Raw genomic sequence first — 27,778 nt, forward strand, 5'->3', positions numbered from 1 at the left:
ATAATATATCGTTATTACGATAAAGCGATGTCGTTATTTCCCAATACTATGTCATTATTATGATATTTCGATGTCGTAACTACGACACCCTAGGACGTATTCATGACATACTATGTCGTAATTACGACATAAATAAATTTTATCGAATGACCCTTATCGGCTTCGGTAGAAAACAATGGTCTTGCGCACTTTAATAATACTTATAATACTTGTATCTATTTTTAAACTTTCATCAAACTGTTATCACGATATAAATAAATACGACAGCCTTCTTTTAGAGATATATAAGATTTTAAATACATATATATCGTTGACACTTTGAAATTTGATAGTGCTAATTTGAACCGAGTACTGTTTATAACAGATAGATATTTTTGAAGTTTTGTGTTGACATTTGTACACTAAATAATAAAACGAAACTTACTTTTTGAATTTTCTATAAATATTTTGTTTACAGGGTAAAAACTTAAAAATAGATTTGTAAAATTTGTTTATACATGTAGTATATCGCTATATCTACGCAGTGTTTTACTATATAAAAATACCGATCGTGCGATAAACACATGAGTAGTCAAGGTCGTTTAACACCCCCTGAAAGTAGTATATAAACAATAATTCGGACCACTTTTTTCCCAAAAAAAATAAGATTTAGAATTAATATACAATAAAAGCGCTACTTACCATATTATCCATAACGGTTCAACAGGTAAGTTATATGTTATCTTAAAACAATTTGTAGATGAATGAATTAAAGTATATGTGGAGTGGCATCAAAACAAATTGATAATACAATGGCAAGAGAAATATGTTTTTAACCTTCACAATACATCTCAAAAATGAATTTATAATTATTATCATATCATTTTCTTTAAAGAACTTTAGACTAAACATATATTCATAGTGGATTGGGAAAACAAGTTTTTCAACTTATATAAATCCCTTTCCACTTTAAAGAACTTTTAAATATCAATTTTCGAAATTCATTCTTTTTTCTTAACATAATATATTTGACGTAACAAAACTACTGTATACATTCTATGTCAATATATTTAATATTTTAAAAGAAAACTATGAATTTATAAAATATCTACATATTTCTTCGTTTATAAATGCAGATATAATGATAATCTGATGATAATCGCTACCAAACATTACGGTATTTTTGTATTAGCAGCTTTCTATATAATAAGAAGTGCAGAATTCAAAACAGAATTGACAATTTTCTCATATTGCAATTTTTTATTATAACAAATTTAGCACCAGCTTAAGAATTCTGAATGTCCGATTGTTATATCCTGACCCTTTTAAAATAAAAAAAAATTAACCCAATAACTTTGCTTTAACATGTAACCAAAAGTTTGAGGGTTTGTTAGACTTCTTCAACTCCAATTTGTAAGTCATTGTGATCTGTTTATCACAGAAATAATATTTTTTGTTTAACTTTTTACAATTCGATAATAACGAAATACTACTTACTAACCATATTCTCTATACACAGATGTTGACACAACAATTTTTAAACCACGGGTTATGTAACATTTTATAAAACAATTGTTCTTTTATGGAATTGGTTCAGTGTAGAAATTACGGTTTTATTAATTTATCGACACTTTCTCCAAATGAGGATAAACATATATTCACAGGTGGTCAAGAACCTTGTAGAAAATACTCTTTAATTAGATATTTACTGTTTTGCATTTTTGAAATACTAATGCTTCTTTACCTGAGGAATATATTACCTAAGCTTTTTTTTTACTAAACTTTTAGGAAATGTTGGTCCCCAATAATCTTTTTGTGTCCTTTATTTGATACTTTTCATTTGAGCCTCACTGATGACTGCGAGTCCGCCAAAATACAAAATTTCAATCTAAGTATCTTTGATGAGTATATTTGCATCATTCAAAGCATCACAGAGACTTATACGCGCTCACTTTTAGATATAGACCTCTTTGCTTGACAATTCTTTTTATACAATTTTCTCTAGATTAAGAAATTAATATGATATTTATGCTTGCCTGTTTATGCACAGTGTTATTAAGCATTTAATAACCAAAACTATGTAATTAAATCCACTGCCTTACAAGTGAGAGGATTAATCAGCTATAAAAATCAGACTTCAGTCACCATTTTCTACAAAAGGCATGGTCAGTACCATGTCAGGTATATGACAATTGTTATCAAAAGTTACACACATCGCACGAAATAATAACAACTGTCATTTTCCTGACTTGGTACAGACATTTTCTTATGTAGAAAATGGTGGATAAAACCTGTTTTTTTATCTATCGAAACGTCTCACCTGTATGACAGTTGCATCAAATTCCATCATATTGATAACAAAATTAACAGACATAATTTACTTTTTTACATTGGTGAGCGGTATAGGGGAGGGTTGAGATCTCATAAACATGTAGAACCCCGCCGTATTTTTGCACCTGTCCCAAGTCAGGAGCCTCAGTCCCTTGTTAGTCTTGTATTATTTTTAATTTTAGTTTCTTGTGTACAATTTGAAGTGTAGTATGGCGTTCATTATCATTTAACTAGTACATATATTTGTTTAGGGGCAAGCTGAAGGACGCCTCCGGGTGCGTGAACTTCTCACAGCATTGACGACATGTTGGTGACCTTCTGCTATTGTCTGTTCTATGGTCGGGTTGTTGTTTCTTTAACACATTCCCCATTTCCATTCTCAATTTTAATTTTATTATAGGTAAAAATGTCAAAAGCAGATGTGCAGCAGTCATCATTGTGTTATAATCGTAATAACTATAAAAACAAACAAATATGTAACAAAGAAGCATAAAATGGCATATAAACCAAGACAAAGATGAAAAAGACTCTGAATAATTCCAAAAAAAGAGGTTTAAAATACGGTCAACGATATATATATACTTGGGATGGAAAACCCTTAGTGTTACGAATAATTCACCATTTAATAACCAGTAAATTAACAGAAAAATGAACGCATCAATGATACTTCATGTTAATAGATGAACATTTTTAGTAAAAACATAGGAATAACATTTCTTTCTCTTGAATCCACCGTGTCATATAAAAGTATGTGTTATGTAAGAAAACGATGACAAAACTTGTAATGGAGTTAGATTTCCTAATTGTGAACTAAATGTAAAAATGCTACATATTCACCAAAGTACACATCCGTTTAATCAATTAGATATATCAGATATCATTTTTAGTTTAACCAGGATATCAATTATTTCGGTCAGGTATTTAAGTACATGTTTATATAACATTTTGTGCAAAACGACACGTCCTCGACTTGTTTGTCAATAAGAATATATTGTTGACAGGGTCTCTTCTTAACCCTTATTGTACTTTTCCATAATTTTTCGTATTTGTGTATATGTTCCAGACCGTATGAGTATTTGGACCGTACGCGTACGGTCTGGACCGTATGCGTACTTTTTCAAAATACTCATACGTTCGGACCGTACACGTACGGTCTGACTAATATTAGAAAGTTGATCAAGTTTAATAGATACAAATGCATATAGCAGATCAACATAACTTAACTATCAAATTAATATAAAAAAGTTCAATTGTAATTGAAACCAAACTTTATATTTTAACCTTTTTATTAAAATTCACGCTAATTAAATCTGTTAATCTCTTGTATTAAGCATGTCGATCAGTAGAACATTAATTGAACTATGATCACTGAAATTGAAGATATCGGAAGTAAACATAATGTTTTAAAATATTTAGCAACTTTACCAAAAAATGCAAAGGAACATGCATGAACTGCATACATGAAAATGTTAAAAATATTACGTAACTTGTGTCACCTTGGGCGAGAGTACCAAAATAGGATTCAGATATTCAATTAAACAAATATTTAATTTCAATTGTTCGTTTGTTCATTTTATCTATCTAATTGTAATAAATTATCAATAACAATTTGTAAAACTAAAAATGAAGATTGTGATAAACGTTTGTTTCAATTTAACCCATATGATCAAATAACATGTATGGTCAGCTCGTACTGGACCGTACGCGTATGGTCGGACCGTACGAGTATACGTATACGGTCCGGACCGTACGCGTACGGTCCAAATACTCATATGGTCTGAAACATATATATTTTAACATAACTAATTTTAAAGATTTTTATTTAAATTAAATATATAGAAAAATAGACTAAAATTGTATTCAATCATTGGTCAACAGGGTTTTAACAGGTACGCTTCCTTTTGTACACAAACAAGTGGATTGTAAGATAAGGGATGAAAAGGTGGATTGTTTTTCTTTGAATATTTTTTACATATCTAAGAATTAAGATAGAATTGTTTCAACATTTTTATTCTTTGTCATATAACATATCTATCAGATAGTATTTTTGAAAATGTTCACAGAACATATGTCGGTTGGACTTCGATACTAGCTTTTTTCAAATTGTGTCATATGATAGCTGCTTAAACAAAAACAAAAATCATTTTGTCATGTCTATTAATATGAATAGTTATCAAAGGTACCAGGATTATAATTTAGTACGCCAGACGCGCGTTTCGTCTATATAAAATTCATCAGTGACGCTTATATCAAAATATTCATAAAGCCAAACACGTACAAAGTTGTTGAGGATCCAAAGTTCCAAAAAATTGTGCCAAATACGGCTTAGGTAATCTATGCCTCGGAATTACAGCTAAGATAATCGATTCCTCTGGTAGAAAAGTCTTAGTATTTCAAAATTCGTAATGACCATTTTCAGATTAATAACGATATTTATCATTTTTTTTTTATCGATTTATGAATTTGTAAATTTTTTATCCCTAATTTCAATTTTTCTTTTTCTTCTGACCTAATTTCAACATAAATGTTTCCTGCTCCATTCTTGATAATATAAAATGGGGGTGATGATTATGACGATTATGTATTAAATTATGTTCACAAAGTTGGGGACCTTGTCATGTGGTAAGAAATTGTCGTTCTAATGTCCAAGGATCTGTTAAAAGTTGCATTGTTCTATAACAATGTATGTATGTTGGAAAGGAAGGATAAAATTGGGAATGTCTTTATGCCATAACTTTAAATGATGGAGGCCACATGTGTAAAATGATTGGCTTACCCTTTCAGAGCACCTTAGATCAAATAAAGTTGGTTATTGTTGCTCAGTAATTGGTTCTTCTTGTTTTGTTTTGTGAACTGTTGTTCAAAACTGATTTGTGAGAAAATTGGGATGCGTAGTTAACTTATGCTAAAAATGAGCATCTCATACGAATAGGATTTTATAATTTATTCCATATCGCATGATTAGCTTTGAGTGACACTTTTCAAATTTGATGTGTGAATAGGTTTCTCTCTTGTTGCCTTTTAACGAGCAAATACGATATTTTTCGAATGTATGGTGTTTTAAGGTGGTACCCAACACAAGCACTTAAATTAATTTGGCACGTTTAATTTTCATAAAATTTTGACAAAGTATTAACTTTCACCCTTTAACAAAAATTTTAAAAAAATCAAAATTTTTGAACCAAGCGTTTCATCATAAAAATTGCACTGGTTATATAGCATTTTGTCAAACACTAATTTTGATCATTGCAAAGTTTCATATTGCCTTCACAACGCAACGTAATTAAAACATCTAGCTGTTATTACAGAGTAGCGTTAGGTACCACCTTAAGTGTTTTTGTACATTCACTTAAAGTGTTTTGTACAACTATTTTTGAATGTTTTCCTAAGAATTTGCAACTGCTAAATCTTGCTGTTTTTGATTGTGACCACAAATTTAAATAAATATATATACTTGTTTTATTGGTTTCAGTAATGATACAGTAGAGAAATGCCTACTACAGCTGAAAGTAAGTTTATGTAAAGTATAAATAGTCTTGGGCAGTAGATTCAATTAAAGGCAAATTAAGCACTACAAAATGTTCATACTTGCAGTTAATCATATCAGCACTTGTCTTTACTCTTCCGGTCAAATGTTTTACCTGTTTGTTCATGTTAAACAAACTTTCATTTTGGGTCATTTGTTAAATCACTTTATTTTAATTCATATTTTGCTCTATTTACTCTAAAATTGTGCCATATAAAACTTATTAAAGAAGTTTTGTCTATCTAAATAACTCGTTATCACTGCTTATTTGTTCCTTATTTTTACTTTTCAAGACAGAGTAATTTGTGAATTTCTTAAAAAAAAAAATAATACCAAAACGGCAAAAGACTTCGCATTCATATCCCGCCTTATGAATCAATTTAATAGCAAAAATCATGACTGTGTCCGAAAGACACCAAGACGAAAACAAAACAGTTACCGCCGAAAACCATTTATTCAATTACTCCAATGAAAGATGCTATCCTGTTGCAAAGAAATATTGCTTTTTATTGCAAGTTCTTGAATATCGAACCAACTAGCATTGTGTTTTCTACAATAATAGCATTGTAAGGCAACAGAGACAGAGCGAGCTTATATAAATATAAAAACCGCAAAATAAACAATAGTTACTCACTTTGATATCAACATTAAATTTCACTTTGGTTATAACATTAGCGTGTAATGATTTGTTAATGTATTTATGAATGTATTTCAGTCTATGGTTATGGTATCTTAGCTAATGCAATATGTTGTGTATGTTCTATTTGTGGAGCTGCCGTTTTGCCATGTGCTAAGCGGTTTTCAAATGCATACCACGTGTTTTTGTCGATTTTTATGGGATTAGCTGTTGGGACTCTGTTTACAGGGGCAGTGGTTCATCTTATTCCTGAGGTGAGCTCAATTATTTGATCTTGGTACTGAAAAATTGAGAAAAAAAATTTGTATAAATTTGTTGTTATTATTTTTATTGTGTAATATATTCTTAAATGTGATTGCTGTATTCAAAAAATGAACTAGAAATAAATCATATTTGAAAACAATGTAATTTCAAACCCTCAATTTTAAATTTTCATTTTTATTCATGTCTTTTTCATAAATACTGCATTTACAATAATAGTAATTGCTGGTTGTCTCTCTTGCAATACGCATACAGTATATTTTTGTGTTAAAGTTACATTTTCATTTTTATTCATGTTTTTTTTTATTCATGTTTTTTTAATAAATACTGCATTTACAAGAATTGCTGGTTGTCTCTCTGCCAATACGCATACAGTATATTTTTTGTGTTAGGATAGCATTAATAGTTACATTTTTATTTCTATTTTTCATGAAATATTTCATGTTTTTGGGCCTGTTTTTTTAATTTGTGAACCTTCTCCTTCATCTGCAGTAGTAGATAAATAAAACCAAAAACACTATGGAGATCATTTACTTTTGCTATCATGGTTAACATTTTACACATTTTGACTCGGATTGAGACTTGTCTCATCGGCATTCAATACCACATCTTCTTGATTCCAATTAAACTTAACTTATCTGGTTCAAATATGATGAAACAGTGTCACTCTTTGAATTCCTAGGACCAAGTGTTCGAATAATTTCGATATTCCTGTATCGAGACGATGAAATAAGTACATGTTGTTGTTTTGATGCTTTTGTAATCTGCAGGCTTTTGGGTCCAAAGGGATTTTTTGGTATTTGTTTACTGTTTTAGTTATACACTTTATAGGTCCACATTTGTTAACATTGTTTTTGTTATAGGCTCTAGGCGTCCACAGCACAAAACATTACATTTTTTTTGTTTTTCATTTGTCAATTTGCATTAGTTTTTCGTATAGGTTTGATTGGTCCATTATTTATTATCATTTTTGTTATAGGCTCTAGGAGTCCATGGACATTCTGATCATGAGCATGAACACGAGGACAACAGAACAGAACACGACCATGACGACCACGAAGCAGGGATTCATGTTGAAAATTACATATGGTATACAATGGTTGTATTACTGGGTAGGTGTTATTACTTATCTTACCTCCTATTCATTTCTAGGAATATGATCGGTTAAAAGCGACCTCGTAGAGACCGTGTATATTCCATATTAGGTTAGTAGGAAGGCGGGGCTTATTTCAATTAGTACACGGTTAGTAGTGAATTTGCGACTTAGGCACTGTTTGATTATTTAAAATACTAAAAGTTCTGTTTAATATTGTTATATTAAGTTTGTTTATTATATATATATTTATCGTTTACATTAGTTTAATAGTGCAGACCAATTGTAGAAGGTTCTTAAAATTGAACACTTGAACACTTTAATGGAATTTTATGGAATTAACTGACCCTGTATATATCACATTAGGTCACTAACAAACTATGTAACTAATAGTACTCTATATATAATAAAATGATATCCTTAACATTACTATGAATGAGGACTCAAGTATCAGCACAGTTCAAAGGTGAAGCTTACAGAGTAAAATTTTATAGTTTAGACATATTTGTAATTTTTTTACCGTTCGTCAGACTCTCACATTCACATGCAAATCATAGGATTAAGTTTAAAAGTCTAAGGATGGAAGAGCAACACCCTCAAATTATCTGTGTCTTGGACATTTTTTCATGGAGGACATTATAAAATCCTACAATTGTGCTTCTGGAGGTTATTGAAATGATAGTATTAAACATATACTCAAATTTAAATACGTCGGATATCTTTTTTAAAGAAAGTTCTTGTTTACTTTATATTAATTGTCCAGAAAAGAGACGCGAAAAATACCAAAAGGAACAGTTGAATAACAAGTAGAAAACAAACTGACAATGTGATGGCAAAATATAATCCAAAGACATTCAACAGTTCCCATAAAACAACATATCAATCCAAATAAATAGCAACACTCACCCTTCAACAATAGAGGTGATCACAAAGAAGTGGTCACTGGTAGAGTTAATTGATCCTGTCTCATATATGGCACCCGTCGTGATGGTAATGTTAATACAACAAACAGGTGAAATAAATAAATTGTACTTTTTTTTCTTCTTTGATAGGAACATACGCCTTTTATCTTCTGGAAATGATAATGACTTTTCTGAAAAAAAGAAAGGTAATTTATGAATATATATATATATATATATGTTGTAAAAAACATTTTTATAGCATATAAATAAAGGCAACAGTAATATATACCGCTGTTCGAAACTAATAAATCGAAAGAAAAAAAAGAATCTGGTACCAAACTAAAACGCAGGGAAACGCTTAAATATGTGAGGAGAACAACGATCAACATTAGAATGTAACACACACAGAAACGAACTAAGCATTCGATTTTAAAGACAAAAACAACCATCATCTGTTACCGAATAGATGGTTTTATAATCAATATAGTGGGTACGACACATGGTTCTTCATCAAGTGGGCTAAACTGATTGTCCGTTATCAATTGGAATAGGACGGAAAATATGCATATTTTACGAAAATGATGTCACCATACCGGTGAATTAATAAGTTAAAAAGTTGTACATTATATGTATGTGGGTTGTATTGTACCTTCATCCGTTGTCTATCTTAAAACATCTTTTTTGGGGAACACTTTAGTATAAATGCCAAAGACGGAAATGCACTAGGATTATGTTTCTAGAATAACAAGGTCACCGTACGGCCCCGAAATGACAAATATAAAACAGTTTAAAAAAGAAAAATAAACGGCCTGCAGATCTATGTACAAAATAATGAACAGAAAACTAATATGATATACTACAATAAGCGACAATCAATAATTTACGGAGTCTGACTTCGGACAGACACATTAACAAAATATGACTGGGTTAAACTAGAATGAAGGCACAATCCCTCCAATAACCTGGGAGTTTGAGGTAACAACATAAGGACAAACCTTAAACGTATGTTGAAAGATGTTTCACTTATCAAATAAATACAAAACAGAAGGTTTATTTACAAATTAGATAACTGCACTTTTTACATGGAAATAACAACATACAATTACAGTTATACATGTATATATATTTACAGGGACTCATATCAGAAATACCCACATCAACTGAACCAGGAGCATTAAATCTCGGACAACTTGATAGTGATTCCAAAAGTTCGAAAGATTTTTACAATGTATGTACACGGTTTTAATATCATTGCATTTCTCAGCATCACCACAACTGTTACAAATATCGGCATAAACACTTGTTGCTTCCGGACGTCGTCGTAAAAGTAAAAATCTTCTTTTAACCCGTTATAAAAAAAACTTTATAACCAAAGAAAAGATTATAAGATAAAGTGATGTGATGTAGTTGAAAATGAGACAAATATCCAACATGCCAAAAAAAAGAATGACGCTCAAGTTAGAAAATTGTACAGTTTCAATGTGTACAAAAAAATGTATGTAGCAGTGCAAGTATGTATAAATAAACGAAACAATTTCGATTAGGAAATGACATAATTTCTACAAGAAAACAATACAATAAAAAACAGTAACCCAGTCATGTATCTAAAGCAGCGTATTAAACTTAGATATCTATCCTAAGTGCCTACTACGAGAATAGTTGATGCAAGCCTTAACTACATCAAAAGCTGTATTTCAATCCTGTTTTTTTTTTACTTTTATTAAGTATGGTACATATCCGTCATACTTCAAATACGTTTGTACAATGACATGACTTTTTGTTATATATTTGAGTTTTTTCTCTTGTAAAAGGGAGGTAACTTAGTGTGAGTTATGTTTCGTTGCTCATGACAAAATGTTTAATCGTTCATAAACATCACGTGTTATCGTCTATTAAACTGAAAGTTAAAACTATATACAAATCTTTTTTTTTCTAATACAGGTTAATTCAAATGGTCAAATTGATTTAGGATCAGAAGACTCGAAAAAAGAAAAGGGTAAACTTTTAATTACACATGTATCATATATATCATTGTCTTACACTTATATAGAACAAGACGGCGTGCACAAAGTTGACGGCAACTGTAAAATGCGCTTTTTCAATAGCTTTAAACATATAACATTTATATGTATTTATAATATTTTTTTAAGAAGAATTTTTTTTCATGATAAAATGATGATGCCATAATAATCCACATTAATTACTAGTAAGTTAAATTAATATTTAATCTTTTAAGCATGAAACGGACATATCGAAAACGGCAAAAAATCGATGTAACTTGTAACATTAAATTAGCATAAAATAGAGTTTTTGACCTTAAACTTATACAAATTTAACAATGTATCCCATATTTTCGTATAATAGAATTGTTCAGATTCGAACTCTGATATAATATGAAATTTACCGCAAAAAAAAATCAAAAACGACCATGGTAGATATGCTTGGAATGATCTTCTTTATGTGTAAGAAGTAGTAATTTGGAAGGACTAATAATCAAAATGGAAGAATCGGTAAAAAAATATATAATTGCTATCTGTTTATTTTCAAAACAACTTGGTATTCGAAATGTGCAAAACCAGAGGTTTAATAAAATCTGCAACATATGAATGATTCGAAAGCCTAGACTGAACACTTGAATTTTTTAAATGTCCAGCTATAATGTTACAATCTAAAGAAATGGCGTTTTGACGCTGTTTTCTGAAAAGGATCCACAACATCGTCGCTAATTATTTCCATTATACTGCTCGTAGCAAATATTTATTTATATTTTCAAAATGTGCATTTGGTGCACTTTTTTGTTCGAAAAAAAAAAGAATTATGTTGAATGTGAATGTTTAGAATTATGTGGTAAACTAATTGTCCAGTGTTTTTGTTAAGCTTACGTTTTCTGAGGGAAAATACCGACGTCGTAAATGGTTTTTGTTATTTGAAGACGTTACATTTGTAGACTCAGCTTTGTGCACGCCGTCACATATTATAACTTTGAATGATAATAACACTAATTGTGTTCAATATTTTCCGAAATTATTTCTATAGAAAACGAATTTCTAACCTTAAACCAACCTTTATTCATTGTCAATTTATCCGGCTAAACATGAAGTTACATAGCGAGCAATATATGTATCAAAATCATAATTGCCAATTAGACAACTCTCCACAAGTGACCAAATGACACAGAAATTAGCAAATATAGGTCGCCATACGGTTTTCAACAATGAGCAAATCCTATACTGCATGGTCAACTATAAAAGACCCCGAAATTTTATCCTTTTTTATTATATTTCAAAAATTTGGTACTTAAGTTAACGATTATGTGTTATGTGTTTAATCCAAATTGAATTTATTTGATTATATACAAATAGGTATCGCCCCACTAGCATACATGATAATAATTGGAGATGCTATACACAACACTACCGATGGTCTCGTGCTTGGAGCAGCGTTCTCGAGTGATATAGCGGATGGGATTGGTCTTACTATAGCTATATTCTGTCACGAATTACCACAGGAGTTAGGTAATTATAAAGCTATATTTAGTCGTGAATGTCTTTTCTTAGTTGTTTATTCTGCATCAATGTTTCATTATACTGCATTCAAACAGTACTGAACTTCAATTTTCCCCAGAAAAAAACCCGAAAGAACGTATTTTATAAACTGCATATAACACGCCCCTTTTCACCAGAAAATATGAGAAAAAAGTTTCATTTCATGTTTTTCAAGCAAGTACTTTCTGAAAATTTCCAAACTTGAAACTCTACGCTTTGAATTTTAAAAATACCGATTATACTTGACCTGACTTCTATTTCATACAAATTATCTTATCTTTGTAGGTGACTTTGCTGTGCTAATAACAAGTGGTTTGTCGTTCTGTCAGGCAATATGGGCCAATTTGTTTTCCTCATTGACAGCCTTTATTGGTTTCTTTGTTGGTGTACAGGTGGCGTCGTATGCAACTGCCGTCAACTGGATTTATGCGGTAACAGCAGGAAATTTTCTGTACATAGCTCTGGTTGACATGGTAAGATATAAATTAGAAGTATTTTATGTTTGGTGTTTTGTTGGATTTTTTCCTAAGAAGACATCATAATCTTACTGAGGAGGATATCTCAGTTTATCCGAAATATAATAAATAATTACATTTTTAGTTACCTTTTTATGTTTTTGGTGTTGTTGTGTACACTTTTTTATGCGTTTATATAATTTATCTAATTATTGTGTACATGTATCGATACTCGTAACTATCCAGCGCCCTCTTGGGGAAAATAGCTGACTTTTATTCAGACGTTTTATTTATCTAATCTAAAAAAAAATCATGAAAATTGTGTGCCTCAAATTTAAAAACTTCTTTATTTGACAACAGGTCAAAGTAAATAAATTTTTTTTAATCTATAAAAAATAAACTAGCCAAGTCTTTTTGAGTCAAAGTGTTGGTTACTCACTTCATAAAATATGATAAAATAAGTAAGAAGTCTATCTTACTATTTCAGTTACCAGAGCTAATGAAGTTGGGATCTAAAAGTTGGAAGACGTTCTGTTATCACAATATCGGCATTGTGACTGGTGCCCTTATTTTAGTTGTTGTAGCAGTTTTTGAGGAGCACATAGAAGTATGATACCGATAGACAATTACAAAGTAATTATCACTCGAGATTTCAACGAGACTCGAATAAAAAGTCATCCTTAAGTAGTATACAAAACAAGACATGATATTTGTTTGTTTATCTAAATTTTTCTGTTATTTGTATATCATATTTAGAACGTTTATTCCCTTTTTTAGTCCAACGGGATCTGAGAGATTGTGTTATCATATACTTAGAGTAAATAACATGTGATTCTTACTGTATGATAATAGCATTGAATTAGCGAAAATTTCATATTTTTCGAATTGGTGCTTAGAGGGCTGATATGAAAAGTTTATCACATGCTTCAAATGTTATCACATGCCCTTCCGTAACGTTATCGCATGGCATTCCGGTGATACTCGGCAAATTCCGGAAAATACACCGCAATGCTACGTTTTCAGTGGAAAACATTACAAAGTAATGTACAGAACAATTATTTTGATACTGGAAAGTATATTGCGTAAAATCATTAAAAAAAAAACCAAAACAACAAACAAATAAAAACCCGAACAAATGCATTTTTAAAAGTTTTAAACACAATTTAGAAAGTTACTAAAAAAAGTTGACTTTTCGAAACAGTGTTCATTATGTATAGTGTTGAATAACTTTTTTTTGTCGATTTGTACATATTTAGATATTTTTCTTTTCTGTTTGGTATATGATAGAGAGATTTCATATCGAATGTACTAAATTTGGGGTCCGACATCCATGAATTTTTCACTCTTTGAACTTCTATTTTAAAACCACGTAAAAGGATCAATATACCTATCTGTTATTTTTCTCCATTGTTGAAGCATATGATAAAAAGATCATAACATGTCATTTTTTCATATCGCTATATTATCAGCCCTCGGTCAATATCAACCCTCGAGCCATGCGGCTCTTGGGCTGATATTGAACCTAGGGCTGATAATACATGCGATATGAAAAATGCCATGTAATAATCTGATATTATCACCTTGCGTCCGTCGTTCGTCCGTCACCTGTCGTCCATCGTCCGTAAACTTTTCGATACTCAATCTTCTCCTCTGTTACTACTAAAAGACAGGTAAGGGCTTTGCTCATTGTTGAAGGTCGTATGATGACCTATATTTGTAAATTTCTGTGTCATTTTGGTCTCTTGTGGAGAGTTGTCTCATTGGCAATCATACCACATCTTCTTTTTATATTGAAAAATGAATTTGTATGCTTCATCTATAAAAGGATGTCAACTATATATTTTGTGATTTTAGTTCAAATAAATCAACAAATATGACTGCTGTGTCTAGATATATAACTTACGACCAGTATCTGACATTACTGACAAACTATAGCCATCAGTGAAGCACTGAAATTACTGACAAACTATAGGCATCAGAGAAGCACTGACATTACTGACAAACTATAGCCATCAGAGAAGCACTGACATTACTGACAAACTATAGCCATCAGAGAAGCACTGACATTACTGACAAACTATAGCCATCAGAGAAGCACTGAAATTACTGACAAACTATAGGCATCGGAGAAGCACTGACATTACTGACAAACTATAGCCATCAGAGAAGCACTGAAATTACTGACAAACTATAGGCATCAGAGAAGCACTGACATTACTGACAAACTATAGCCATCAGAGAAGCACTGACATTACTGACAAACTATAGCCATCAGAGAAGCACTGACATTACTGACAAACTATAGCCATCAGAGAAGCACTGACATTACTGACAAACTATAGAAATCAGAGAAGCACTGAAATTACTGACAAACTATAGCCATCGGAGAAGCACTGACATTACTGACAAACTATAGCCATCAGAGAAGCACTGACATTACTGACAAACTATAGCCATCAGAGAAGCACTGACATTACTAACAAACTATAGCCATCAGAGAAGCACTGACGTTACTGACAAACTATAGTCATCAGAGAAGCACTGACATTACTAACAAACTATAGCCTTCAGAGAAGCACTGACATTACTAACAAACTATAGCCATCAGAGAAGCACTGACATTACTAACAAACTATAGCCATCAGAGAAGCACTGACGTTACTGACAAACTATAGTCATCAGAGAAGCACTAACATTACTGACAAACTATAGCCATCAGAGAAGCACTGACGTTACTGACAAACTATAGCCATCAGAGAAGCACTGACATTACTGACAAACTATAGAAATCAGAGAAGCACTGAAATTACTGACAAACTATAGCCATCAGAGAAGCACTGACATTACTGACAAACTATAGCCATCAGTGAAGCACTGAAATTACTGACAAACTATAGCCATCAGAGAAGCACTGACATTACTAACAAACTATAGCCATCAGAGAAGCACTGACATTACTAACAAACTATAGCCATCAGTGAAGCACTGAAGTTACTGACAAACTATAGCCATCGGAGAAGCACTGACATTACTGACAAACTATAGCCATCAGAGAAGCACTGAAATTACTGACAAACTATAGCCTTCAGAGAAGCACTGAAATTACTGACAAACTATAGCCATCGGAGAAGCACTGACATTACTGACAAACTATAGCCATCAGAGAAGCACTGACATTACTGTCAAACTATAGCCATCAGAGAAGCACTGACATTACTGACAAACTATAGCCATCAGAGAAGCACTGAAATTACTGACAAACTATAGCCTTCAGAGAAGCACTGACATTACTGACAAACTATAGAAATCAGAGAAGCACTGACATTACTGACAAACTATAGCCATAAAAGAAACACTGACATAGTACAAATGTAAGGAAAACAATCTCTCTTTAAATATTGTTTTTTTTCTTCTAAATATCTTGAAATAATTGGGTTTTATGTTTTTTACAGTTTCGGCTGTTATCTAAAACCTCTTAGGACCTAGTTTAAACATGACTATAGCCAAATAATAAAAAAATAAACAAAGAGTAACTATATTATGTGCAAAAAATATTCTACTTAATAAACTGACGATTGTTTCCATAAATGAGCGATGTACATTGTGCCTATTGTTATGTAAAGTAACTTTTAAAGATATTTCATCAAATAGGGTACATTGTGTATTCATACTGTTTATCATTATATGTTATTCCTTGATTTATTTATTATATATATAGGAAAGTCTGTATGAAATGATCATCTTTCTCGTGTTCTTAAATGATATCTACCATGTTATGTGTTATGTATATATTAGCCCCGCATTATTCCCAATTCCTTATTGTTATGTCCTATTTTTGCATATCCTTTTTTGTTGGCCTTTTTATATCTTTTCTCAATTATTCAATTCATAACCAGGCACTCACACCTATTAGTATTTAATTTAATTTTGGATGTAACGCGTCTTCTGATTGGCTGACGTTATTTTCTTATGAGCCTATATACATAATTTAGTCATGTGACCGTCACGTCATCAACGTTTTTTCATGGTTTTCTATGGTTTAAAATGGAATTTAGAATTAATTTATAAGAAATTGTAATATTTTTTTGTCTATTCGAAATTACATAAAAAAATGTGTTGCACACTGTTAAATTACCCGCTACGCACGTTATTCAGTTTGCACCATTTTTTTTATGTTATAACTTCATAGACAGCAAAAATATTACAGTGAACTGTCATTACTTAAATATTAGTGGGGTTTTAAGCTTAACATCACAGTAGAAATATATTCCGCTTAACAGAAGTTATAGTATGAAGAAGTGTATTTGAATTTCTGTGCAGATCTTACTTTTTATCTGGCAGCAAAACCAATAACAACAGACGGCTTTTCATGCATTTCGATATAAATTAACCGATTATATCTCAGTTTTAATGTATGTTTGTATGTAAAACGTTGGGTTTTTTTTTAATAAAGTTGTGCCTTTACATTTTGTTATGTTTTCGTGTCTGGTTTGCTGATTGGGTGAAATAACACATGTTGTCTAAAAATAAAACTTGTATAATGATTAAGAGTAATAAAACCAGTAGTTGTATACATGTGTAATAGAACGTGCTATGATTGACAACTCTCCCTTACAGACCCAATGTCGTAGAAGTTAACAAATACACATGGACATTGTCTTCACATGAATTTCACGTGAATTTAGATTCATGAAAATTTACCCTCAAATGAGCTTATTCGTGAAATCAGTTCATGTGAGTTTCATGTGAATCTCGTGAATTTCATCCGAGATTTATGAGAAATTCACTGTTAAAAATTGTGTCTGTGTACAATTTACCGTACGGCCTGCGACGATTAGAAAACACCATAACGTGTAACAAGTTGTGAAAGCGTGAAAAGGTCCTGAAATTGAAAATCAAACAAGAAAACTTACAGCCTGATTTATCATATGCTTCTACATTTAGACTTTTTTCATCAACATTGAATTTTATAACATTGTTTGCTACACACAGACTACAACCACCACCACATTACTCCTAAAAAACAGATATAGACAACAAAGACAAACACGAACGAACTACGTACTAGTACATTCGGCAATCCTCGGTAGAATCCGTTACTCACGGAATCGACCGAGTTGAGACGAATGCATACTAGAATTGTACTGTTTTTTTTATAATAAATCCCCTGTCCCTTGTCTGATGTTTACATATCTTTTTTGAAATACGTTAATGCCCGCGTCACACTGTACCGATTTTTATATACGATGGACACCCGAATGCGAAAATTGTAAGTCCGTACGAAGTTGGTCCAGATCTCGTTAAAATACCAAAAATTGACCGAAGCAAGTACGATAAATAACGAAGTCTATACGATGGTGCCGACATTATATACGATAGCAAAAGATGGACATACGGAGGTTAACCGAAAACAGATATTTTAGCTTCATATCTCAGACGAAGCCTACACGATGGATCATGAAGCCTACACGATGGATTACGATGAATGCGCGATGGCCATACGATGTCTAAAAGACATGGTGTACAGCTTACGATGCAATGAAATTATATGCCGAAGGCATCACGCGTTATAAATTGTTTGATCAATATTGAATATATATTGAATTGTATATTTCATTTCTGTTTTAATCATAAGAATATCTGTAGCGCTATTTACTTTAAAGTTCAAAGGTCAAATTCACATTGGCAGTTGTAATACAAGGCAATATCACCCTTGTGGACACTCTAAAATCATGCTTCAAAAGATTTTAACCACATTTGGTAAATTGTTCCTCCTTGTAATGATCTGACATTTTTTACGTTTAAGGCCAAATGTAAAGGTCATGCAGATGGACTTGTTTTTTCTCCTTGAAATAGCATAATACACAGGAAATTGGTTTCTGAATGTTTTGGTTGATTTTTAAAAACATTGTTTATGTATCAAATATGCATATTGAATTTACCATTTTCTGCTGGGTCATATACAAATATAGTATAAAAAAGAAGATGTGGTATGATTGCCAATGAGACAACTATCCACAAAAGACCAAAATGACACAAACATTTACAATTATAGATCACCGTACGGCCTTCAACAATGAGCAAAGCCCATACCGCATATAGTCAGCTATAAAAGGCCCCGATAAGACAATGTTAAACAATTCAAGTGAGAAAACTAACAGCCTTATTTATGTAAAAAAAAAATGAACGAAAAACAAATATGTAACGCATAAACAACGACAACCACTGAATTACACAGGCTCCTGACTTGGGACAGACACGTACATAAATAATGTGGCGGGGTTAAACATGTTAGCGGGATTCCAAACCTCCCCTAACCTGGGATAGTGGTATAACAGTACAACATAAGAACGAACTATGAAAATCAGTTGAAAAAGGCTTAACTTATCAGATAGACGAAAAATAAAAGTGGACGTGGCCGGGTACTTATACATCCCGACACAAAAAGACATAATGAACAAATCTGAGAGTACTCGCAGTTATCTGACAGCTAGTTCAAAGCCATTAACAACTAATAAAAAAATCATGTCTCTAAGACTTAGACTATTTGTCCCCAATATGTTACATAAGAGGGGATGCCACGCTCGTCATGGCCTTGCCTGATCTGTAAAATGGGTGCACTAGTCTGAATAATCACCCATAGTTATGCCAATTTTTACTGATCTATCTCAAAGGTAAGGTAATGGGTTCGTTGGTTTCATTAATTCAAAAAGAGCTAGCTCTTTCCATGTGAAATCATAATTATATTGACAAAAGGAAGGATGTGGGGAAAACAACAAATGCGGCAAAATATGACATATAGAAAACAAAATGGTTATGGAGTAAACTTTCGTGTGACAACAACTCCGACGATACATAAAAAATCAGAATAATGAAGAAAAAGTTGATTTCCCATTATATGTGTACCTGCAGTGTTGGTATACGAGGCGCTTTTATGATTTTCATTGTGTAACTTAATATGAAAAATTGACAAAAAATAATAATTTACTTGCAAAAGTAAATCCTGAGCCTGTAAAAGCTGCTCTTCTTTTTCCATTTGAATAAATAGAAACAACGCTGTCGCCTATCCTGTTCTCATAGAATCATATAATATGAGCTCCATGTTTTGTGAACGTCTTTCTTAACTGTCGTATTAGACTGATCAGTGCATATCACGCATGGCACTTTAAATGTATTTTTGTGTGCGAAAATTAACTTACGTTGTCGCCTTCGTACTTTTATTCGATGGCAACACGACGGAATTACGAGGTCCTCACGAAGTCGTGTTGCCATCGTAAGACCTTCGGGTAGCTTCGTGATTCATTCGTGAAGACACCGTAATGTTGTCCCCGAAGGCTAGAAAAAGTGGCCGATGGTTCTACGATGGTTAAAGATGGCACTACGAATAGCTCGATCTGGATACGATCAGTCCCTATTTTGAAAATTTCCATAATCGTGTTGCCATCGGCTTAAAAATCGGGACAGTGTGACGCGGTCATAAGTCTGTGCATGTTCGAACTTTACGACCTTTATTATGACATGGATGTTCTTCGTTCTAAGAGTAGACTAGTCCGACAGACAACTTATCTATCTATCTTGGCCTAAGTTACTTTGAAGGGAGGTTAGTATACCTAATCTAATTATGACGACACGGTTCAGCTAACAAGCAAGATATTACCTTTGCCTAAACGCTCAATGAAATCAGCTTTAATTTGTTGTTTTCTTTAATCCCAATAAGACCTAAACATTTATTAACACTAGAACACACCCGTGATATTGCGGGTCTGCGACTGAATTAAAATACATAACTATGCGTATGCTTTATTTTAGTATTGGTATTGTCATCTGATAAAGTTATGCCGATTATAAGATGCACAGTTTTCTCTACTCTCAAAATCTTTCTGTTTGAACCCGTCGATCTGGAACCTATCAACTATTGGTAATACTAATTATTTGGAAAACAAAAGGGCCTTGAATGGAGTATCTTTTACTCAACAGTATACAGCAAAATTCTAAATACACCGTTTGGTGGTGCGCCTGTCAGATGCGGAACGTACAGATAAGGTAATAGGTAACAGGTGAATACACTTTTGGTATCGGTGTTGGATTCGATCCGGAACTTCTTAATTATTGGCAAAATCAATTACGTGGAAAGCAAAGGGGCCTGGAGTGGTGTAATTTTTAATCAACAGAGGATGTAAACAGTTATAGGACAAACTTATGGCCTTCAACAATGAGAACCAGCCATATCATATAGTAGGCTTTTAAACGCCCGGACATATAAATTATCAAACAATTCTATTGAAAAAAAAATAACTGTATAATTTCTAACAAAATAATTTACGAAAAAAAAACAGATATGAACTAGCGACAAGCACTGAACTACAGGTACCTGACTTGGGACAGGCTCATACAGAATTTGGCGGGATTAACCATGTTTATACGCACTTATGGCGCTAAATCAGGGTCATAAATATTGATTTTAGTATATCCTAAAATGATTTCAGTATATACTATATTACATTTTAGCATACCCTATATTTGATTTATAATGATTTTAGCATATACTAAATTCATAATTTTAGTATATAGTATATACTGCAATTTAGCAATTTAGTATATACTGAAATCATTTTAGTATATTATCTTGAAATTATTTTATGATAAACTAAAATCGATATTTATGACCCTGATTCCGCGCCATACGCACTCAACCTTCTCTCATTCTGTAAAGATTCCCAACAAATTTCGATATAAGAAGACCAAATTAACTTTTGACTTGAGGTTATAATATTCTTTTATTCTTGTTAGTCAATGAAAAGCATTATCTAACAATCGATTGCAAGACAATGAAAAATCGGAAGTAGTAATTTTTGCAGGAAAAACATTTTTTTCATAATTTACATTTTTGAATTACAACAACATTAAAGCAAGATGAGAGATTTGGTATCATTTGTAATCCAAGTAAAAGGTGCAATAAACATTATATTTTTAAGTTTTAATAGTATATATCTATTTAAGGGAAAGATGCATAAATTGTTGCTAAAGGACAAATAAGGCTTGTCAAGTGTTTGGACAAATGGGGAATATCTAACAAAGGGGAAAGATACGAAGCCATTAAGTCTGAAAGAGATGTGATGCATCAAATGATGTTTGAGCAATTCCAAGAATGAGGATCCCAATGGGGTTTACAGAATTAAGAATAATAGGAAAACAAGAATGTGTCGATAGTACACAGATGCCTCATCCGCACTATCATTTTATATGTTTAGTGGACCGTGAAAATAAGGCACAAACTCTAATTTGGCATTAAAATTAGGAAGATCATATCATAGGGAAAATGTGTAGTACTATGTTTCAAGTTGATTAGACTTCAACTTAATCAATAACTACCTCGACCAAAATCTTTAACCTGGAGCGGGACAGACGGACGAACGAAAGAAGGAACTAACAGACGATCGGACGTACATACCAGAAAACATAAGGCCCATAAATGGGGGATAAAAATGCAGGATTAAGCAAATGAAATAAAGAATAGAGAAAAATAGACTAAAAAAATACAGAATGTTGATGTGTAACATTATAAATAGAGAATTTTGGACAAATAATATGAAGAATAGAAAAATAATCTGATATTATTATTAAAGGCCCCTTTCCAGACCCCTACGTATCAAATGTTTTTGACACCAGATTAACTTTTAATTTCAAGATGATTGTGGGAGGTGATACTTTACTAAATGACTCTGATGTTTATGTGACACAAATAAAAACAAATACTACTTATATGGTAAAATTAGTAATTAAACGAGTTTTATGAAGGAAAGTACTATTAACCGACAGCTCATCGTACAATACAGGATCTCAAGAGCACTTATAAATGCGTTATTTTTTACATTTGTGCACACAAGTTTGTCTGTTAAGGTGTTTTTTTTCTTTTCCTTTTTGTTATTTTTGTTAGTTCGATTCAAAACTCCTTCTGTTAATTTGATGAGTGGAAAAACGAAAGTACGTCGAAGGATCCTACATAAAACATAATTCCGAAAATGAATTTAGCAATACTTATTTAAGGTAAAACAAAAACAAATGTTGTAATCGGAATAAACAATACCATTCAATAATTATTCTCGCAGTTCCTCAAAACAAGTTGGGTCGATACCTCTGCTGGTGGACTATCAGTCCCCGAGGGTATCATCAGCTCAGTAGTCAGTATTTCGGTACTGACATGATTTAACAAACTTTACTAAATTTTGTCCGTTTATAAATTTATAAATTATTAAGAAACTAAGGTTTCAACTCCCTCAGGCAAAGTTGGCTTTAGATGAATTTGGCTATTTATTTTAGGTATTTTTGACATACAGCTCTTCAACGGTTTCGGTACTTATACATCTTTGGATTTCAAATGTTTGGCTTTGAGCGTTCCTGATGAAGGTAAATCCAGAAAAGCGCTTCGGACGCAAGAAATTAATAACGTGTTGTTTTCAATATTTTACATCACTGGGTCGATACCTCTGCTGGTGGACTATCAGTCCCCGAGGGTATCATCAGCTCAGTAGTCAGTATTTCGATACTGACATGATTTAACAAACTTTACTAAATTTTGTCCGTTTATAAATTTATAAATTATTAAGAAACTAAGGTTTCAACTCCCTCAGGCAAAGTTGGCTTTAGATGAATTTGGCTATTTATTTTAGGTATTTTTGACATACAGCTCTTCAACGGTTTCGGTACTTATACATCTTTGGATTTCAAATGTTTGGCTTTGAGCGTTCCTGATGAAGGTAAATCCAGAAAAGCGCTTCGGACGCAAGAAATTAATAACGTGTTGTTTTCAATATTTTACATCACTGGGTCGATACCTCTGCTGGTGGACTATCAGTCCCCGAGGGTATCATCAGCTCAGTAGTCAGTATTTCGGTACTGACATGATTTAACAAACTTTACTAAATTTTGTCCGTTTATAAATTTATAAATTATTAAGAAACTAAGGTTTCAACTCCCTCAGGCAAAGTTGGCTTTAGATGAATTTGGCTATTTATTTTAGGTATTTTTGACATACAGCTCTTCAACGGTTTCGGTACTTATACATCTTTGGATTTCAAACGTTTGGCTTTGAGCGTTCCTGATGAAGGTAAATCCAGAAAAGCGCTTCGGACGCAAGAAATTAATAACGTGTTGTTTTCAATATTTTACATCACTGGGTCGATACCTCTGCTGGTGGACTATCAGTCCCCGAGGGTATCATCAGCTCAGTAGTCAGTATTTCGATACTGACATGATTTAACAAACTTTACTAAATTTTGTCCGTTTATAAATTTATAAATTATTAAGAAACTAAGGTTTCAACTCCCTCAGGCAAAGTTGGCTTTAGATGAATTTGGCTATTTATTTTAGGTATTTTTGACATACAGCTCTTCAACGGTTTCGGTACTTATACATCTTTGGATTTCAAATGTTTGGCTTTGAGCGTTCCTGATGAAGGTAAATCCAGAAAAGCGCTTCGGACGCAAGAAATTAATAACGTGCTGTTTTCAATATTTTACATCACTGGGTCGATACCTCTGCTGGTGGACTATCAGTCCCCGAGGGTATCATCAGCTCAGTAGTCAGTATTTCGGTACTGACATGATTTAACAAACTTTACTAAATTTTGTCCGTTTATAAATTTATAAATTATTAAGAAACTAAGGTTTCAACTCCCTCAGGCAAAGTTGGCTTTAGATGAATTTGGCTATTTATTTTAGGTATTTTTGACATACAGCTCTTCAACGGTTTCGGTACTTATACATCTTTGGATTTCAAATGTTTGGCTTTGAGCGTTCCTGATGAAGGTAAATCCAGAAAAGCGCTTCGGACGCAAGAAATTAATAACGTGTTGTTTTCAATATTTTGAAAGAAGACTTAAAACCTGTTGATATACTTGCACTATGCCGTCCTTCACTCAAATATAAGATGTTGTTCTTCCACAGAGATTTTATTAAGATTTGCTGTTCATACATTTGAAAATTTGAAAAGTAAAAGAAGTAATTTTTCCCTCATGAACAGCTATCAGATTCAGCGGTTGACAGGAGGCCAAAGTTTATCGGACTCCAGTCTCAAATAACATAAGCAGTACACAGTAATACAATTGCAAAGCATAGAGATGTCGTTGTCTATTTCATTTTAAAATAAGGAGATGTGGAATAAATGCCAAAATTGTTTTAACAATCAACTTCGAGGGTCTAAATAGTGAAAAGGGGTTGTTCATGTCTGTTTTCTTTAACAATTTTTATTTTCCTATCCTTTTTTTAGCAATACACCACTCTATACTGTTCTTATCTATTATTCTATATTCTGCGTCTCCATCCACATTCTCATGTATACCATGATGGTCCGGATTGTGGGTGTTGTTTATTTCTGTATTCTTTTGAATGTTATGTCACTTTTTTCTACATTTTATTTATTTTACTCATTATTCTTTCTCTATTCTTTATATTTTTGCATCAAAATATATTTTACTTAATGATGTTTAGCTACATTACGACGTTTATCTCTGATTTATATACTGGTTACCAATGTAAGTGACAAATTGGTGTCATTCATAACAACGAAACATAATCATGTGCGACCATTATTGGATGAAATTAATATTACTTTGATAGAACACTTTTTGAAACCATTTTAGCAATTTTCAATTTTCAATTTCCATTGTCTAAATTGATGTTTCATTGTACATGTGTTGTTTTTTTGTTTATTTTAGTCACCCGTCTTGATCCTACCCATTTGATCCGTTAACACCCCAAATAGCAATCAAATTATACTTGTATTACCATTCATAAATCTTAACAGACTCATCAACAGACCGGGTTTTATACATCCGACCCATTAACAGACCAGTTTTTAATACAAATTGATTAATGTCACCAAAAATACAGATTTTCATTAAGATTTTTCACACAATGATATTAATATGGTTAACAAACAAAATGCCTGTCTTTTGTCGATGTTCAAAATATTGCATGCAAATTAATTCAACCAACTTTTCATTTTGTGTACATTTGTGTGTGTAAAATGTGTATAAATTTATTGATGAGTAACCCGCCTTTTCATTTGATAGATCGTTTATTGAAGTTAGAAAAAAATAATTACACCACTGCAGGAAGTACAATGAATTGTTTTGTCAAACATGAATATTTTTAATGATAAAAGTATATTACAAAAGTTATTCAATGAAACATACTGAACATGCAATGATTTTCACGATAACACCTGATTAACAAACTTTAGCCAAACCGATCAACAGATCAACCGCCGATATAGTGGCATACTCAATTTAGATTAACTGACCAATCTCTCGGTTAGCCGAGTGCCGGCCGTGAGCATGACACAGCTTGAGACAAAATACCAATAACGTAGATTGTACGTACACGATATTTAAACAAAAATAAGATCCCACTTTCCAGAAGCAGTTTTTGTTAAATTTGAATCTTATCAACAGACGAAATGCAATTCATCTTCAATTTTGTATACTGTATTTCATCAGATATTCATTCCTGAATATATAAGAGACACAATTGAATATGTTTTCATATTCTATCTTGATTATACTGTATCCATTGTATCTATTCGTCTTTCGAATGAAACTGGGGAAATTATTGATTTCACACATATAAAGAACAGACATTGCTTATAAACAAACGTTCATATATTTTATGCAAATAGCATAAACTCTTTTTAGAAAAAAATGTTGTTTTTTTTTGGTTTCGTCAATGTATATCAATATTCTCGTAAACACACACTATTTTTATTTTTTATCATATTCTGTGTCTAATCATTTATGAAACTTATATTATTCCATTTATGTTTCAGTTACCAGAGCTAGTCAGACATGGAAGCGGAAGTATAAAGACAGTTTGTTATCACAACATTGAAATGATATTTGGGGCCTTCATTCTTGTTGTTATAGCAGTTTTTGAAGAACATATAGATGTTCATTTATATTAAGATAATGATTTAAACTTGTACATTCGGTTCTTACAACTATACAGTTCATTGTCCTGGCAAATCTTTCAGTGCATCTAACTTTGTTGTAGATATTTTTTCCTACTACTTGTCCCATCGATCGTCGTTCGAAAAAAATATTTTGTTCCTTTTAAAATTCATTGGAAACACAACAATCTGTCAGTCTTTTGTGATCAACGAAAAAACAAATATGACAACTTCAGCGCATACAGCAAGCGTTTCGTAAATAACTTAAATAATCAGGTACGATTGAAACTGAAAGTTAAGGTTCCTTTAAAGTGGCGGTCCCTTATGTGACTGACAACTTAAGTTTTGTTATAATCCTTTAGTGCATAGAAAAACCCATTAATGATAAGATGTAATAAAGAGTTAACATATTGATGGTAGAAGCTGATAAACAAAACACAGAAGACGAAGCTTTAAACCTAAGTTTTTTTATGGGTTATATGCTTTTGAGATAAGAGTTAATTTTAGTTATGTTTGTATGTAATCACTTTATGGTTGAACTTTCATTTATCTTAAAACAATATGTGTATGAAAATGATGTCGTGTTTTGTTTTTATGTTTATTGCAGTTTTATGTTTAATTAATCAGAATTGCTAAAATGATTTTTACATGAAAAGATTATATTTTTTACCAAAAGAAACATGTTTTGCTATCAAATTTCAATTTTTCGATTCATATAAATTGATGACGCAAAAAAAGCTTATTGTAAATGTCTCCTTTCACATCGTGTTGTATTTTTTTGTATCAAATTAAAGAATAATGTCAAGAAATCCGATCTTACTATTAACAACAGTTCTTACCCAGCCATTTAGAAATGTATGAGTATATGTTTTGCTCGATAGTATTTGTAAATGTTATTCACCAAATTACAAATAGATAATTCAGCTAGCAAATGTATTTGTTATGGTCTTGAAATATTTTAGGTTGTTTAATCAAAGCTGTCTCCGTTAACGTCCAATTTTCCGCAACTGTCTATCTTCATTTTTACAATGAATTTGTTTACATACAAGTGGATTTGTTTGCTATTTATTTCGATACGACATACCTATTTTAAAGCAGAATCTGC

At 32.0% G+C, this 27,778-nt stretch overlaps 2 protein-coding genes across 3 annotated transcripts in view; both read left to right on the forward strand.

The window, feature by feature from the left end:
- LOC134681203 (zinc transporter ZIP12-like) overlaps window positions 1–27,226 on the forward strand; it is a 64,527-nt gene extending 37,301 nt beyond the window's left edge. For both annotated transcript variants that reach the window (XM_063540703.1, XM_063540704.1), the window contains exon 11: window positions 26,554–27,226. In XM_063540703.1, coding sequence (XP_063396773.1) covers window positions 26,554–26,688 — 135 coding nt within the window. In that variant the 3' untranslated portion in view covers window positions 26,689–27,226. The remainder of the gene's footprint in view (window positions 1–26,553) is intronic.
- Window positions 601–13,530, forward strand: LOC134681204 (zinc transporter ZIP12-like). Its single transcript, XM_063540706.1, has 10 exons — window positions 601–706; window positions 5,783–5,819; window positions 6,552–6,727; window positions 7,714–7,846; window positions 8,880–8,935; window positions 9,862–9,957; window positions 10,671–10,725; window positions 12,092–12,244; window positions 12,560–12,747; window positions 13,217–13,530. Exons 2-10 carry the CDS (start codon window positions 5,801–5,803, stop codon window positions 13,340–13,342), a joined length of 1,002 nt encoding a protein of 333 aa, XP_063396776.1. The 5' UTR covers window positions 601–706; window positions 5,783–5,800; the 3' UTR covers window positions 13,343–13,530.
- Window positions 27,227–27,778: the final 552 nt, after the last annotated feature.

Source organism: Mytilus trossulus, chromosome 8 (assembly GCF_036588685.1).
Source record: "Mytilus trossulus isolate FHL-02 chromosome 8, PNRI_Mtr1.1.1.hap1, whole genome shotgun sequence".
Lineage (NCBI taxonomy): Eukaryota > Metazoa > Mollusca > Bivalvia > Mytilida > Mytilidae > Mytilus > Mytilus trossulus.

Excerpts from the sequence above, each read along its gene's own strand:
- LOC134681204 (XM_063540706.1), top strand. Across the intron at positions 7,847-8,879 it reads TACAATGGTTGTATTACTGG|GAACATACGCCTTTTATCTT; the intron begins GTAGGTGTTATT and ends CTTCTTTGATAG. Across the intron at positions 8,936-9,861 it reads CTTTTCTGAAAAAAAGAAAG|GGACTCATATCAGAAATACC; the intron begins GTAATTTATGAA and ends ATATATTTACAG.